Consider the following 17,343-nt stretch of genomic DNA (forward strand, 5'->3'; position numbering starts at 1 on the left):
CCTCCTAACCCCCGATGACAGCTGCTGCAGTTCAATTGTCAGGGTGGATATTTTCCAGTGATGGAGCGCTGGTGGCAAAGCGTGTTAAATGAGCGGTGTCAACAATATAAGCCTGACCCCTGACATCTTTGTAAAGTCTGTCCTAATGCTTGTGAGAGAAAGATTAGGTTTTGTTTGTTTTATTTAGTTAATGTTTTTTTTTAGCTCAAAGAAGCAGATAAAATAAGGAAACATTATATTAATTATGATACAGTGAGGGGGGCGTGCACCTCGAGGAACTGGGCGTTGATCTTAAACTCGGGTACGGGGCGGCCCTGCTCCTGGGCGGCTTGTCGGCGCTCCTCGATGCCTTTGAAGAGGTGATGGACGGCACGGGGGATGATGCCCAGCTCCTCGTCTGAAATGTTGACATCAAAGCCCGTCCCCATGGTGTAGGTCTTCCCTGACCCCGTCTGTATGGGGAGATGAATTCAAAACAACAAATACTGTAAACTACTGTATTTACCACTGAGCTTTAAGGAGACCAGCTTCACTGAAAGTCTAAAGTGGAAAAATCCTTCGAAAACTCTTCTTCTTTGGAAAAAGCATGTATTGTGGCTGAATTCATTCTGCTCAAACATTCTGAAATGTACTCTTTATATTTGATAAGGCTGATCAGACATGCTACATTTTAGTGCAGCTAAAAAAACAAACAAAAAAAGAACGTGAATATTCTATTTTAGTATCCCCCACAGAGTCTCTCTTAAAATGAACTAAACCACAGCTTTGAACAATCCGACGTATTTCTGATAAGACAGAAGATTTTTTTTTTTCTCTGCTCCCCACAGGATTTCTGTCTGTTTATATCTGCAACCCAGCTGGGCTGAGTTCTTGTGATGCAGCCGAGTGGGTCGGTCTAAATCTAGATAAGTCCCTGTAAAGCCACAAGCAGAGGCAAGCGGATCTGGTCCAGGCCAAACCGACCGCTGTCTGTGCCTTCAGAAGTAGGCCAGCAGAGAAAGAAGCAGTAGCTGGGGAAATATGGGTTAACATGGACACGCATTAAAGATATATAGCTGTCTAAAAGGTGTGTGTGTGTGCACTTCTCTCGAATCGTGAGAGTGCCATGCAGCAGGAGCTCCGTCACCAAGGCAACCTAAGCAGTAAGGGGAGGTAACGGGTGGAGGGGTGGAGGGTTATGAGGCCCAAACTTGCACGTTATTTCCATGTGATGAACTTGAAGGAGGAAATAAAGAGGGCACATGAAGTGGGAAGAGAAGGAGGAGTAACAGAAGAAAAAGAGGAAAAGGGCAGCAACTGCTGATTACTTTCAGTATCCAATAATCTGCAATTTATTCTTCCAATTAATCGTTTGATCTGTTCATCTGATAATCCAAAAATAAAATACACCAAGAATTTTCTGAACCCAGAGGTGAGATATTCAACTTATTAGACTAAACTTGTCTGAGCAACAGTGCAATACCCAAAGATTTCAAATAAGACAAAGCTAGAAATCATTGGTATTTTACAGTTGCTCAATAGAGGAGTGTCACTGGATAAACAACAACACAACAAAAACACTAAGCTCCGTCCAAAAGCTTATTTTGGCTAAACTGCAGGGCACACTCCACACACATTTATCAGTTTTGTTTTTACATTAAAGTTTTGTACAATTTCTGTCACTGAAAGGATTTTTTGAAAGCAGTCATCAGCAACAAAAGGTCAGGAGTGTCTGAAACACAAAGAAAAAGTACAACTGAAAGTCTCCGCAACATTTATTTTTACTTATTTATATATAAGTTGCTTGCATTTCCTGATGTGTTGGTTGTAGATGTCTTTTTGTTTGGTTTATAATTCTCTAATTTTTGTCTGAACTATGACGTCTGTTATACTTTGGCTTTATAATAAAGTTGTTATAAACATTAATCTCTGTACATCTCGCAACAGGAGGCTCACTGCCAGTAAAGCCATTAATACCAAGGGTAAATCCCTAACGTGTTCTTTGAAGGTATGGTGCAGTGGTGGAGTCAGTGCGAGTGCAGGGGAAACAGCCGTTTCTCTGGGCCCCATAAGAACATTGTAGGATTATGAGTCCTGAGCGCCCTTGTGACTTGACATGATTTACATTGCCACAAAAAATAAATAAACAAACAGGAATCTGCAAGGCAAACCAGGAAACTCACACACATGAACCATCGAGCATATTTTCCAAAATGTCCAACTATTCTTTTAAAACTATGGTTGGACAAAAATAAGGTCACAGAAGTTCAAATTCCACAACAGAAATCTCTTTTTACCCTAATGTCAACACTCCCCACCCCTTCAACACCCCTTCTCTTTCTTCCTTCAAACACACCCACGCACAGAGACCAGATCTCTACATCCACCCAGCTCTGCAGCTGAGATACCAAGGACAAAGACTTGCCTGTCCATAGGCAAAGATGGTGGCGTTGTAGCCTTCGAAGCAGCCTTCGATCAGCTTCTCAGTGCAGGTGGTGTAGATGGCGTCCTGCTGGGAGTCCATGTCGAACAAATAGTCATAGGTGAAGGCCTTGTCTTTTCCCAGGATCACCTGAGGCTCCCCGGGCATCACATATGTGCAGATGTGACATCCCTCGATCTTCTCCCGGGCCAGCTGGGGACGAATCCTACAGCAAACACAGAAACGGGGGATGAGGTTTTGTTGATGTGCACGGAGTGAAAAGATGAGATTTTTGGCTTTTGTCAACACCGAGGCTTGACACAAAAAAACTGGCAAAAATGTACCTCAAACATTACAAAGAGGACATGTAATGAAAAAAAAAAGGAAAACTGATCCAAATTTAAAGGAAAAAAAGGTTCGATATGATTAAAGTTCTGCTGCAGAATCTGATATAAATGCTCAGGTACATGTTTTGTTTCGCAGAGATTCCTAATGACCATTGATTTACAAGAAAGTCATGCTACAAAAAACAGGTCTCACCAACAACTAGAAACAACATCACCAACATGTTTTTATTTTCCACAGTGTTGTTTATAGCAGTTCACACCTGAGTAGGCAGAGTGTATCCCCTCTTTATGTTCAAGGACAACAGGATGCACAGTTACTGTAGCTGCTGACGTGTGCAGTGGCTGCTGCAGGGACCAAACCTGTGAGTCCATCTTCCTGACCATGCTACTGAATAAATTATCTGCACAATCCTGGAGCCGCTTCATTAAGCAGTAAACTGGAGAAAAGAGTTTGTTCACGCTTGGTAATTATAGTGCTGTATAGGCATATTTTGGCAGGCAGCCATTAGCAACACAATTAACAAACCTCATTCAGATGCAAATTCTAAAACCGTTATCCTAAAATCCACTAAAATCTTGAGCAGGTCTGCATGTGTCTTCTCTGCTTCATCTGCAGAGGGCAAAGGTTATTTTTACTGTCCTAAATCACAGGAATATAATGAACTTTTTTTTTTTTTTTGGTGATTTTCATCTGCTGCAGATGTTTGGTTTTTGTACAGCAACAGTGATCAGGTCAACATCCTGCTCTGACCCAATACTTTGTCCCATAAAACCTGCCAGCTGGGTTAATATGTACTGCTTTAGTGTGTCTCTCGGTCCAACAAAGCTGACATGCTGAATGTTAGTAATGCTGAAATCTGGCAGGGATTAACTAGTTTAATGTGGAAGAGAGGAAGAAGAGGGAGAGAGAGACAGTGGCACTGTGTGTTCATTCTGTACTGAAAGTGAGCAGTTTAGGGTTTTTTTTTTTTTGCAAGAGACAGAGTGTAGCCAACATTACAACACACACAGAGGAGATGTGTTCAAGGACATAGAACAGAAATGAAAGCACTTTCTCAATGTCAGCTTGGAGGTTATACAACAGAAAAAAAACGTTGACTAAAATATAAGCAAAAAGGAAAGTCCTGGGGAATTCTGGTGGCCAAGGTTTGTCAATGAAATTAAAAAAAACATCCTTCAAAAATGTGGTGAAGGTAAAAGTAAACCTGACAACAGCTACAACAGTTACAAAGTTTTATATAACTATTCTACAATGATAATAAAGTACTGACATTATTGTTTTAGAATTTATGAAGTAACAGGCCATGTATTAAAAGCCAACGTTTTATTGCTAAACAATATGGCTGAGCAATAATTCAGTATTATCACTATCACTTATCAAATTTCTGTGGAATCATGTCATGACAATGTGAACACAGTGTTCATTTTACACAATTTTGTCAAATGAATTCATGATTTCAAGAAACCTGCAATTAAAAAAAATACAATGAATTGATAATTTATCTATTATGTAATCTTTTAATTTATAAAATGTCAAAAATCAGTTAAAAAAAGCGCCCATTGCAACATCCTAAAGCGTAAGATACCTGCAAACATCTTGTTTTATCTGAGCAAAAGTCCTAAACCTTAAGATTTTGCTCACACAATTTATGGCATCAATCAGCTGCAATGAACCGAACATTAGTTTCTACATTACAATGTGATTTTTCCAAAATGTAGCATAATTTGAGATATATAAGAAAATATTCTAATTTTACATTAATTTACTGTAAAGCTGCTCAGTAAAAAGACTGACACATCTGTTATTTCTGTGCAGATTCGATGCGACCATCAGTATTTTGTAGGAAAAAGAGACTGCTGCACGCTGTTCCAACATTAAAGACATTTAATGACTCAGTAGATCAAACTAATGTTTCAGTCCCTTCAGAGCTTCTTCAGAGAATGAGTTAGTTGGAGATGATGAGAACCTGAGGACTCATTTTCTAAAAAGCCCTGCAGGGAAACATAAGTTTGATGTACTGATTCAATTAATATCTTGCAAGAGCAGAGAGCAGGAATCTCTTCTACTTTTAACTTTGTGTTTGCCACCTTCGCTAAAGTGACTTAAAATCAGTTCAAATCAAAATGGGTCACTTTAGTGATGAACAGAGTTTAACAGCTGAATCTGCAGCTCTCCTCGACTTTACAGAGCTTTATGGTGAGTTTCAGCTCAACTTCACTGTTTTGGTTCACTCTCACTGCTCTAACAGTTCTGTTTTCAACCCCAGCAGTCAGCTGTTTTCAGAAACACAACATGCTGAGCACCAGTCAGACACATTCAGTGACTAGCTGGTGAATATAGTGGAACACTTAGCAGCGAAAGAGCCAGATGTTTGCCTCAGGAGGTGGTACAGATCAAGTCAGACCTACAGAGAGTGAATATTGGACCGACATTTACCAGGAGGCCAGAAAAACAACTCAAAATGAACGATAACGCTGCTCTGTAACTGTTGGATGAGCAAATCATCAGCTGTTTGCTAACAAGTTCTCCATGATGACTTTAAAGGTGATGATATTCCAGTGCTGTGCTCACAACTGAATCAAGGAACAGGAAAATCAAATGATAGTAATCAGTTAACTGGTAGGACAGAAAACTAGCAGGTCTCTATCTTTGTTCTAACGTAGTGTCAGCATCAACACAGCAGCACCTAAGTCATTTCAGGATCTATGTTCTGCTCATTCCGTGGTTAACTGTGACAAAGTGGGCCAGTCTTTCAGAAAATATCACTCTGTCACTTTAAACAAACTCTCCTCATGGGTTCAGCTTGCAGACCAGCCTGGAAGAAAAGCACCTGACAGTGGGCCTTCCAGTGTCTCTGTCCAGTGTGGATAAAGGCCTCATTGTGCCCCCAAGTTCAGGGGAGAACAATACTGTGAGCGGAGCACAGTGCGACCATTGTGTCCGTCTGTGTGACACTGGATCCCAGCGCTGACACCAACGCCACGGCGGCAGAATTACACGGCTGGACGAGGGCGAGGGAGGAGAGGTAATGTCCTGCCTGGAGGTCATGACATGTCCACGAATAACCGTGCCAACGGTCACTGAGTACGGCCACGGATGGAAGCTGGTGAAGAGTTTACTGATACCTGTAAAAGCTGCATTAAAATATGAACTTGTGAGCATAACAAACCATGTGACACAAAGTACTGCTGAGTAATCTTTCACACTCAGCACTTTATAAGGCTGCATCACTTAACTGAAGCCTTATTATGAAGTAGCTGCACACAGTCCCCCGGGGGTGAGAAGTTTGTTTAAATCTAAGTTTGGACATTTGCAGCACAGTCTTGTCAGCAGAGCAGTTTTACCGGTCTAGGGTTTTCACCATCTTTCTCACAGGACCCATGACAGGAGAAGCACAGGTGTTATAAACAACAGCTCTGTTCTATTCAAGCGTCTCATTAAAGGTTCCCTGTGGAGTTTGTGAGCTATTGCTGTGCTATGGAGATGTGACTTCACACGGAACCTTAGAGTCATCACAGTGGGACAGTGAGTCAGCATGCACAATACCAGGACCCCGAAACTGATGCGACTAAATGGAATTCAGCCATCATTCATTTTATTATTTGCACCTGTGCTTTTCCTTCTGTGACATGTCTGTTTCACTGGAATGTCTTTGGTGAAAAAGGACTATAGGGCAGTGTGAAGGTACCCTGAGGAGCCTCTGACCATTAGTGTTGCCATGTAGCAATGTTTTTGCACACGGGTCTTCAGTTTGTTTGTACATGCACGCCTGCTCACTCAGAGGATTTATATGTGGCTAGGTTATCAAACATTAGAAATCTAGTGCCAACCTCATATTTCTGTGATGTTAATTCTTCAGCACTTCACATAGTTATGTGATGCTCAAATCTGCTTATTGCAGAGTCAGAGAAGGGACAGAACATGTCTGCAGTGAAACTGAATAGTCTCATACTGAAACCAGTCCACGAGACGTATCTTAGATGTATCTTAGGATAAAGCAGCTGCAGATTCGGATCACATCTCTCAGATCCAACAAATTTATGAGTTTCACACACTTATCACCTGCTGAGGCATCGGTGTTACACCAAGTATAGGTTTAACGCAGCAGGACAATAACCACAAAGTCGCTGTCCTGAATCCTGAGATAAGCTGCTGGGTGGTAACACAATGCACAAATGATCATAATGCTGAGCAGCTTTAAGGTATGAGGTTGTGTAGCTGATACTCAGAAAGTCATACAAGTCCTAAGTAAACAACAATATAAAAAGAAACAAAACAAATTTGCTCTTTAATTCTTCTCAGTTCATCTACAGCGTTGGTGTTTTCTGTGGTCTGGATCTCACAGTGCTGTTGTAATGCACAATAAATGTGATCCCTGCCAGAAAATCCATTAACTTCCATGTCAAATTCGCCGTATTTAACCAATTATATGTTTCATTATATGTTTCCTTGGACTGTAAGAACGTTCTAGAAATCTAATCCTTTCCAGAAACCACAAGGGGGGTCTTTGTTTCAGACGATTTAACGCACTAATTGGGTGTGTAATCCTGTCTGTTTCAACACTCTCCCACAGTGCTCGCACACCCAGGAATCATCCTTTCATCTGCATATAAACAGTGAGACCTTTTGCTGTACCATCAGGATTTAGATGGTGATTTGTTCCTCATTAATGCAAACATTGATTTTTAGACTGTTTAACTTAAAATTTCAATAGAATCTGCCAAGATTTAACTGTTTTATTTTTGGAATTTGGAGGTTTAACAGGTTTAATTAGCACTTGGAAAATGCTAAATTAGAACCACGTCCAAATCACTTTCAGAGATAATCCCCCATGATACTCGCCTTGCCTTTATACTGCCTTAACAGAAACATCGACATCATTTTACAAAAAATGTTGCTGTCCAAATGAATGATAGAGAGCAAATTGTAATTAAAAATGAATAAAGTGAGCTGTTGAAGGTTTTATTTTCAGCAAAGAGAATGAGAATATTGTTATATTGATGTCAGTCATATTACCCAACCCTTCGTGTTTCTATATAAAGCTCCAAGGCCAGCTCATTCATTCTGAATATTTACATTTCTTATGTAAAACATAATTTAAGAGTAGCATGTACAAAAGTGAAATGGAAGGCCAGAATCACTGAGCAACGACTCTGAGGATTTGACTATAATCTAGAATAATAGAAACCACAATGATCATATATGTTAGAATGTAATCTGACCCTTAGTGTATCAATACAAGGGCCATAAAAAACTGTTGTAGTGACTTGTCTATTTTAGGTGCCAAGGTCAGAGGCTAAGTGAGGGTCAGGGTCAGGGTTCATACCGTCTCTGCAGCTGAGACCTGTAGTCTGGCATAGGAAAGTAATTGTTAGCTGCAGCTATAGGGCTGAATAAAAAGATTTTTTTTTTTTCTGATTGATCCTGATTTTAATTTGAATGGTCCAATACTGATTCTTTAAGCCCAAGGATTAAACTTTGCAAATGCCTTTTCTCAGTAAACATGTTCATCTGAACTAAATGTTCTATGTACGCTGTAGTCACTTGTTGTAAGTGGTTCAGTTCAGGCTGTATGATGTGTAAAATGTAGACTTTGTGGAAATCATGCACAAAAAGGTTATTTTAAGTTAAGTTAAAGTAGATGATTGTAGATGATTGTTGGGTATATAAGCCGCCTCGAGTCACGACAGTCCCGTAAACTGGGACGTGAATAATTACAGTCTTTAAGGATCCAAAACAGTTCACTGGACTGTCGTGACTCAGGATGGTTAGACTCTGGCTACCCCACAGCGGATGTAGAAATCAATTCTACGAGAGGAACACACTGAAAAAAGACTGATCTGAGCTTGAGATGTGAGGCCGCGGCAGTCGAGCGAACAGTGTGTGGATTCTACGTTATCCAGTCCGTCCCTGTCGGGGGAGCTAACGCTAGCTAACAGCTGTCTGCAGATATCAGACTGACGTCCTGTCATCGCAAACACTGCAGATGAATTAGTGAGCAGACTTTCAGTTTCTGTCCTGTCTGTGCTCACAGTGATCGTTTCAGTGGATGTCTGTACTTAGTTGAAGCATCTGCTGCTGACAGTCTACGTGTAGCTGTATGGGACGGTATTTATTTTTTATAAAAGCATAGTGATGACGCCCTTGTAAAAGGTGCAGGTTTTTTTTTTAACTCTTCTTGCTCAACAAATATAAAAATGTTGATGTGTCATTGAAAAGAATCAAAGACTGTGAATCTAAATCAAATTGGGAGATTTTCGCCGTAACCAGCAGCTCTGATCGGTGTCATTAATGTAGAAACTGCAAATTACATGTCACAATCTCCATTTTAAACGTGGAACTTTTTTTTTCTGCTCGTTTATTCACAATTTTAATTTCCTCGCCTCTCCTTCCTAAACTTTGAAAAAAAAAATTGCATTCACAGCTTGTTTCAGAGCTGCTGGTATTCAGCTGTGAACACTGGAGCACGCTCAAACCTGCCACCATGACACCCAATCCCTCCAACCCCCATCAAACCACCACCTCACCGCACTCAATAAATCATTAAGAGCGCCGAACATCACTGAAAGGGAGGGATACAGAGGTGTGTGGGTGGGTGCCTGTCTGAGATTGCTCTCTATGAACTCCTTTCACTTTCGTTTGCAGCTACAATTTTTATCCAGCTGTCAAGAAAAACACAAGGTATTTAAATGTTGGGGAGAAAAAAGATATTTAGAGATGTTGTAGGATGTGAAGTAAGGCAAACTGAAATAAGTGAATGTTAAACTAAAAAAAAAGCATTTGAAGAACTGATGAGTGATCAGGAAACTGTTACTGTATCTGGTGACCCTGTTCTTCATTTTCATCTGGAGACAAAACAAAGAAAAGCACCTGGAATAACAACAATGAGTAACACCTAATGTTATGATTATGATTATTTTAATAATAATATTTTAATAGATTGTTTGGTTAATAAAACATCAAAAAAATAGTTATTCATAATCATTAGCTGCAGAAAACTGCAACTAACAATTATTTTCATTATTGACTAATCTGCCAATTATTTTCTTGATTAATTGATTGTTATTCATCTATGAAAGATTAGAAAATAGGGAAAACCCAAGACATCAAACCCCAAGATATTTACCGTAGTTCACTGTTATGTACAACAAAGAAGAGCATCAAATCCTCACGTCTGAGAAACTGTAACAGCAAATATTTGACATTTATGTAAAAAAACCCAAAAAAAACCACTAAAACAATTAGTTGAGTTGCTAGTTAATTTTCTGTAGATCGACTAATTGATTAATCGACTAATCGTTGCAGCTCTAATACCCATCACAACATCCTAGGAACCAAGGTAACATCTTCGTCTTGTTTTGTCTGACAAACAGCACAATTAAAATGTATTACACGCACATAAAAATCTGCTTCAGTTCAACATTCAAAGTAAAATCAAAGAAACACAATGTATGAATCCATAATCCATCCATCGTTCTGTGTCTGCAGAAAGAGTCAGCTGTGCTGCAGAGAGAACCTGCCTACTGCTAAGACAGAGAAGAGGAGAGGGAAAAAAAAAAGACTCAGAGCAACCTTTGTTCGTGCACACACAGCCAAAAATCAAAGTCACGCACACAAAAGCGCAGCTCCACTCCCAGTGGTCTCTGCAGACTGGAGGGTAAACAGGCCAGATCTTTATGTGGAGATTTGCTGAGAGCAGCAGTGCGGCTGCTTGGGATGATGTCACCTGCCACTGGACTGTCTGCTCAACTTTAAGCCTAACATCTCACTGTCCTTCACCGAGGAGACAATCAAGCCTGTGTGAAGGACAGAGAGAAACAGTGTGTGCAAAACAGAGACGTAATAAGAGAGAAAGTGTTTGTGTGTGTGTCTTTATCGCACACGTGGCTTGTTGCCAAACACTGCGGGCCGGTGTCTACATGCCTGCTTGTGGCTGTAATCAAAGCGAGGCAGCACTGGTAGGTTTAACAGCACAGGTGATCGCTTTGAGGCCGTCAGCCTTCATCTACTTCCTTTCTCACCTTTCACTATGAGATGCATCAGAAAATCATTCTTAGCAAGACATCACATGCCAGAAGGGCGGGGTTTACCTTTTGTCTTTAACGCTGTTCAGAACTGGTGAGGTTGGTTGCAAATTACACAAACGTGCACTTAATTGCCTTTGCAGCTCTTTGCTGTCAATCTTCCTGTCAATCACTGTCCTAAAATAGCAAACCCCACCCACTTGTCCAGAGATGAGTCCATTTAAGCTTTTCAAAATGAAAACCTATAAGCAACCTTAGAAAATGACAACCTAAGGAGCTCTGTGTTATAACTATTCCTGAATGAATATATGTCAACATCACTCTTTCCCCACTATAAACAATATAAAATGATCAGCCAATTATTTTCTCAATTATTTCATTCATTCATTTAATCTTCTGTCAAAAAATAGTGAAACATTAGCCCAGAAATCACACAATAACTTCATCTTTGTCATTCATTTTAAATGTTCCAACACAAACTAATGAGTTACTACTGCACCTACTTTTACTGTACCATAGTATACTATATGCCCATCTTGTAAAGACACTGCATGCTGAGAGTGGAGGCGTATTACACTTATATGCACGTGATAACCTCTGCAGTAGAGGGATTAGAGCAGCACAGCTCGGCTGGTGTGTGTGGAGAGGGGCGCTGTGTGCAGGTTTAAAGAGAAAGACTAAGACTGTGGGAGCTGGGCTGATATCCGGATTTAACAAAACCATGAAAGACTTATTTTAGGGCAAACGCGGCGCCTCATGGTGCAGAAGCGGGACATTAATATACAGTCCTGGTTTTTACAAAAATAAATGAATGAAAATAAAAGACAAATCATTGGCCTAACTCTACAGAATTTAAAAGAAAACTGTCCGAGGCACCACTGCAGGACAAATACATGACAAAGATCCTCTGCGGCCTCTGTTACGGGGAATGCTTTTTAAAGTGCCCTACAGTACAATGAGAAGGTACATTTTTAGTCTCAAAATCCCTGCTAGAAGTGGTTTCATGCTCTGCCCATTCAGCCAGACAGGACCACCTACAGCACCAGACAAAGAGCTCAGAGCAGCGATTACTTTAACTGAACACCAGACCACAGACGGGAGGCGAGAAAACCACGGGCACATGCAATCTGTGCCACTGTCCAACACGAGTCCATCGCTTTGACTTCACGTCTGCGCGAATTCAGTGTTTCCCCCCAAAACTGTTTCAGCGTGTCTTCATATCTGTGCCTCTGTGAAACACTGTGTGCTCTGCGTGACATGAAAGATGGGGTTGCCATGGCAACCGGTAATAGAAGCAAAGAATTAAAGTCATAATCCGATCCCAGCAGGACATAATGCTGGTCTGGCCGACTAAAGGGTGCCAGGAGGAGGGGCGTCAGGGAGAGACAAGCCCGCTCAGCATCCCGCCGCCCGTCAAAAACCTCAGGATGAGGTTAATTCAATGGCGACCCGACTTCTGAATTAGTCAACCTCAGCGCCTCCGTCCTCGTGACTAAATCTCGAGCATCAGAAAAGGTTTATCATATAATTATTCTTAACCCACAGGGATAATTCCAGCTCCTTTCAAGTGCAACCACTTAGACAGGCCTTAGTTATACACTCTGTTAATTCCACAAAGAGCCGCTAAAGCAGTCATACGTGCATACATTTAGAGGATGTGGCATATTCATTAGGCCATAGCTGAGTTAAAAAACAGACTTTGTCTCGGTTTAAGTGTGACGGCCCTCCTCAGCCTCGTGTCGTGTGATTATGTAGAATAAATCAAACCAATGTTTGTGAGGTGACATCAATGAGTGACTACTTTTAACACAACACAGTGGAATTTTAGAATTTGAATCAATGTCAGCAAACATTTTTAAAATGCTAAAAAAGACATTTTTATGGAAGCTGACAAAAATGTAGATACCAACCTCTATGTGGTACGATAAGTGGCTGCTGAAAAAGTCGAGTAGGTAAAGTCCAAAATCAGTTGAGCATTTTACAATCTGTACAACACACAAAGCCATGTATCCTTAGGCCCTCATTCAGATGGAACAGAAAAATGAAAATGCCCAAAACTGTCAGACATCTAAATATCTGAACCCCATAGGAAATGGGAGTGCTCTGTTTACCCAGGTAACGCAAACGTAGAGGTCCCTATTTCTTCTAATTACTTCAACATAAACAAAGATTGTTTTGACATCAGTGCACAGCCTCATACTTAAACAAGTAAAAGCCCATCCCTCAGAGAGTGGGAAGAAATCAAACCCCAGCACTGAAATATGATGAAACCGCCCAAAGACAACTCTAAAGAACATACAAGTCAAGAGCAGATTCATGTTTTAAGTTCTGACTAGGACTGTGGGACGTGACTCCGTAAAGACTTAACAAAAACATTTAAATCTCAATGACAGCAAAAAGAAGTAAATTAGCAATTGTGTGCTCATGTACCCTGCATATGTAATTATGAGGCATGTGCAGCAAAAGGACTTTCTTTTAGCTACTTAAGAAAAGAAAATGTTTAAATGCTGTGTCATTTAAATGGTCAGTATTCAGAGAGGCACGGAAGACTTGACTCTGTGTCCACCACCTAATTACTAAACAAAAATGTTGAACTGAACCCAACATTGAATTTAGTGAGATTTAAAACCCATTTATCAACGTAGACTTGTTTCTGGGTGTGTTACAGAGCAACAGTAAATAACAGAGAACAAATTCGTCACATATTTTAACACGAGTCCAGAGCTTGGAAAAACAAGACACACACCCAGGCCTCCTCTGGCAGGGCACGCTGTCTGTGTTTCATAATCTGCACACCAGGTTCATGGAGGGTGACACTGCTCTGCTGCTGACCTGAGCTTACTGGTTCATCTTCCTCTGATAAAGCGTTGGATGTGCATGGACATCCAACTGATCTTGGAAAATGTGCTCGTGAAAAACAAACGAGGCAGCGCTGAGTCCCTGTGGCACGCTGATAACGGCTTTACTGCTTCCTGCAGGTCAGGGGTCAGGGAGCAGACCACCCCATCATTACCAGGGGGTGGGGACGGGAGGGGAAGATTAGGCAACAGGAGGTGTCAGCAAGGGATCATCTGTAGCTGTCAACATGGAGAGGAAACACTACCATGCAGGCCAGGGCCAGGGTCAGTGTTCGCGGGAACATAGACCCTTTTCTCTTTTCAGTGGCACGTGTTGTACGCAGACATACATGCACAATTTTCAACAAGGGTTTTAAAGTGGTGAAAACGGCTTTTGGTGGCCTTATCAGTGGTTCTCAGTTTTAGTTTCTAAACATAAAACTTAGCTGTATCACCCAACCTGAAGATTAGATTTTCGTTTTTTTTGACTGGATACTGATTCCTGTCACTCACATCCCAAAAAAAAAACAAAAAAACAAAAACATGTTGTCATGAGCACTGGTAGATCTGCTAACTTAGCCTGCAGCTGCAATAGCTAACTCACAAAATGTGCCAAAAATGTCAGTGTAACCTAAATTTCGTGTTTGATTATACCTATTGAGTATTTAACTTCCCTTTCTTGCATTGTATTTGTTTTATTAAAATTCATAGTGACAACAAATGAACCAGGATTTAAATTTAACATGGATTTGTCACTTGCAAAGTTACACACTTCTGTGGAGAAGACAGTGGGTCCTCAGATCACTGGGTTTCTCTGCAGTTTGTTTTGCAGACGACGGTGACCAGAAATCTTCAGTCGCCTCAGCGCTGTCACAGTTAAATCGCTCGGTTCACACCTGCCACAACAAATCTGACTGAGGTGCAAAATGTCCAAACAATGGCTGGTGTGACTACGGCCACAGAGAAGACGGCAGATCAAACTTTTCACTTTTAATTATCATTTTACTAAAAACCGATGGTACAGAAATGTTTTTAAAGCTCCCCTCTTTTTCTAGCCTGGTTGATGCTCTTCATTTGTGGACACATCAGTGAGCTATGAATGATGCATCCTTTTCAGGAGTGGAAACACTCATCCAAACCTACACACACACACACACACACATGCACATGTTAAACCCAATATGAGAGGTGTTTAATTTGCATCATCTCTGGCAACATAATGATGCCAAGCATCTCATGTGACAGCTTCAGCAATTAAACCAGTCAAAATCCCAGTGAATCTAATTTTGGGTGATTCATGTTTGCTCCTTAAATGTGATGAAGAATTAAACATCAGAAATGTTTGTTCATCAGTTCAGCTGTTTTTTTGTTTTTTTTTGTTTGTTTTATTTAAATTTAGCATTAAAGTATTTAACTGCACAAGTACATAAATACAACTAGTGTACATATACCAGCTGGCAAAGAAGACACATTTACATGAAGGCATCTTGGACTGACATTGGTTTTTTGTTCGACAGTTTCACAATCACAATCATTTTCTGAAAACATTATAAAAGGCATAATTTAAAAGGATGCTTAGCCAGCAGGCTCAGCTAGAGCTGCTTCTCTTGCTACTGCAAAGGTGAAATTATATTTGTGAAAAATGTTCTCCGGCAGCAGCAACACATCCGTCAGGGTGCTTTCGACTCAAGGCAAAGAGGTATTTCTGTTTGCCTATATACCAGAAAATGGGCATTCATGGAATTTCAAACATGAGTCAATTGTATTATTCAATACCAATATTCAATACTGGGCTTCCTCTCTGACAGAAGGTACAGAAGACTTTTCATTATTTTAACACATTTTACACATTTATTTAATTTATCTTGTTTTAATAATTACTTCTTGGCCATTTCATGCCTTTCTTAGTCTGCCCACGGTAGTGAGACTTCAGTAAGTGAGTGGGGAGAGAAATGGAGAGTAATGTGCCTCAAAGTTCCCCAACTGAGAAAAAATATATCAAAGTAAGAGGCACAAACTGGCACAAAATTTCTGTGCTATTATACACACAACTTCACAACAAAATGACTGCATATGCCCTTAAAAACCCACATCGGTCAACCTACTGTGGCGCTGATAATAAGCTCAAACCAACACCAGCATTCAGAACAGTCACGACAAACTTGGCCTGATAAAAATAAATATGATACGATCCGATTTGCTGAACAAAATTTGGTGAAATTTCCTCCGAAATTCCACCTCAGTGCTCAGATCACAGAGTAAAGCCTGGACTGCAGTGTCATTCAGCCATGTGGTGTTGACACAGGAGTCCCATCTCTCTGTCAGCAACAGGCCAGCAACACAAAAGCTACCCCTCAAAATGTGGTGTGTGTGTGTGTGTGTGTGTGTGTGTGTGTGTGTGTGTGTTAGTGGACGACACATCAGCCGCCATCTGCAGCTTTCAAGGCAGCCAGATAGCAGATAATAGGTTAGGCAAACACACTAGTGAAGGTCGAGTGGAAGTCAGTTCAGCTCCACAGTTAACTGTTTGCATCTCTGTCAGTTATATGATTTTAGTTTTTTTGCCATTATTTGCCCGTGGGCGGCTAATCAACACTGAAACGCTTAACAAAGACACCACCCACGTCGAGTGTTCACACCTGCAGCAAAATTCAAATTACTAATATCTCATGAATATGCAGATTCGGGCAGCTGCTACATGATGCCAGCAGGTGGTGAGGGTTCATTTGCATATACTGCCTTCAGAGGCGTTTAATCCACGCCTGCATTTTAGGTGCAAGACTGTCTGACACAGGAAGGTGTCCGATCATCACACTGTACAAAATGTGTGAGAGATGTGTGTGAGGAAGTTGTTGATGAGGCTGCCTGCACACAGATCGGGATCTCGAAATGCAATCTTTTTCTATATGTATATCTATATGTATATATATTTGTATATGTCATTTATGTACTGAGCACACACATTAAACTTAACACTCGGTTTCCAGTTACAGTACAGGTACACCCACACCTAAGATGTGGTCTGTGGTGCTGTTAAACTGCGTTTCAGTCCACCCCCATTGATATAAATGGGGTGGACAAAATAATAGTAACACCTGTCAGAGAGATCAGTGCAGCAGCACCACAAAGTGCAGCCTCCAAAATGATCATCCAGTTAAATCAACACCTCTTGTTCTTTCCACAAAACCTGAACATTATAACCTCCATGAAGGACGGATTTATTCCAGGACTGTTGTATTAGACTGCAGCAGGTTAAGCTCGATAACAGCGGCAAACCCCTACATTTGAAACCACATCTGGGACTAAAAAATGTTTGGGGTTTTTGCTTAAAGTTCACTTATTTATATTTGCAGAATAATCTTCTGATGACTGACTGATACACTGATGGACTAATTGTTTCAGGTCTTCTTATTTTAAAAAAATGTTTGTTTAAGATTTACCTCCACTAGTCATCACCTTAGACTCTGGGAATCAGAAAACATTTTATGGTCTGTAAAAATAGCTGATGGTTTAATCCATAACAACTGTCGCTGCCCCATCTGAGATGTTACATTGGAGCATTAAGTCTTCATTAATTATACCACCTTTGAGAGACCAATCATGGATGTCTGGTAAACTGGAATACTGTTTAAACGTTTATCATCTAAATCAAGCCAATGACGTCTGATGAATCACACACACATATATAACCTCACATATCACGTTTAATGGACACACAGCCTGATTCATGAAG

At 40.6% G+C, this 17,343-nt stretch overlaps 1 protein-coding gene across 8 annotated transcripts in view; it reads right to left on the minus strand.

Annotated features, from left to right (window-relative positions):
* Positions 1–17,343, minus strand: part of kif21a (kinesin family member 21A) — a 48,569-nt gene that overhangs the window by 23,299 nt on the left and 7,927 nt on the right. For 7 of the 8 annotated variants that reach the window (XM_041038243.1, XM_041038236.1, XM_041038237.1 and 4 more), the window contains exons 2-3: positions 2,405–2,627; positions 270–452 (exon numbers count right to left, since the gene is read on the minus strand). In XM_041038243.1, the coding sequence (XP_040894177.1) occupies positions 270–452; positions 2,405–2,627 (406 nt within the window). Of the gene's footprint in view, positions 1–269; positions 453–2,404; positions 2,628–17,343 lie in introns of those variants that run through there. The other variant, XM_041038239.1, reaches the window with a different exon arrangement.

This window comes from Toxotes jaculatrix, chromosome 5 (genome assembly GCF_017976425.1).
Source record: "Toxotes jaculatrix isolate fToxJac2 chromosome 5, fToxJac2.pri, whole genome shotgun sequence".
Taxonomy (NCBI): Eukaryota; Metazoa; Chordata; class Actinopteri; family Toxotidae; genus Toxotes; species Toxotes jaculatrix.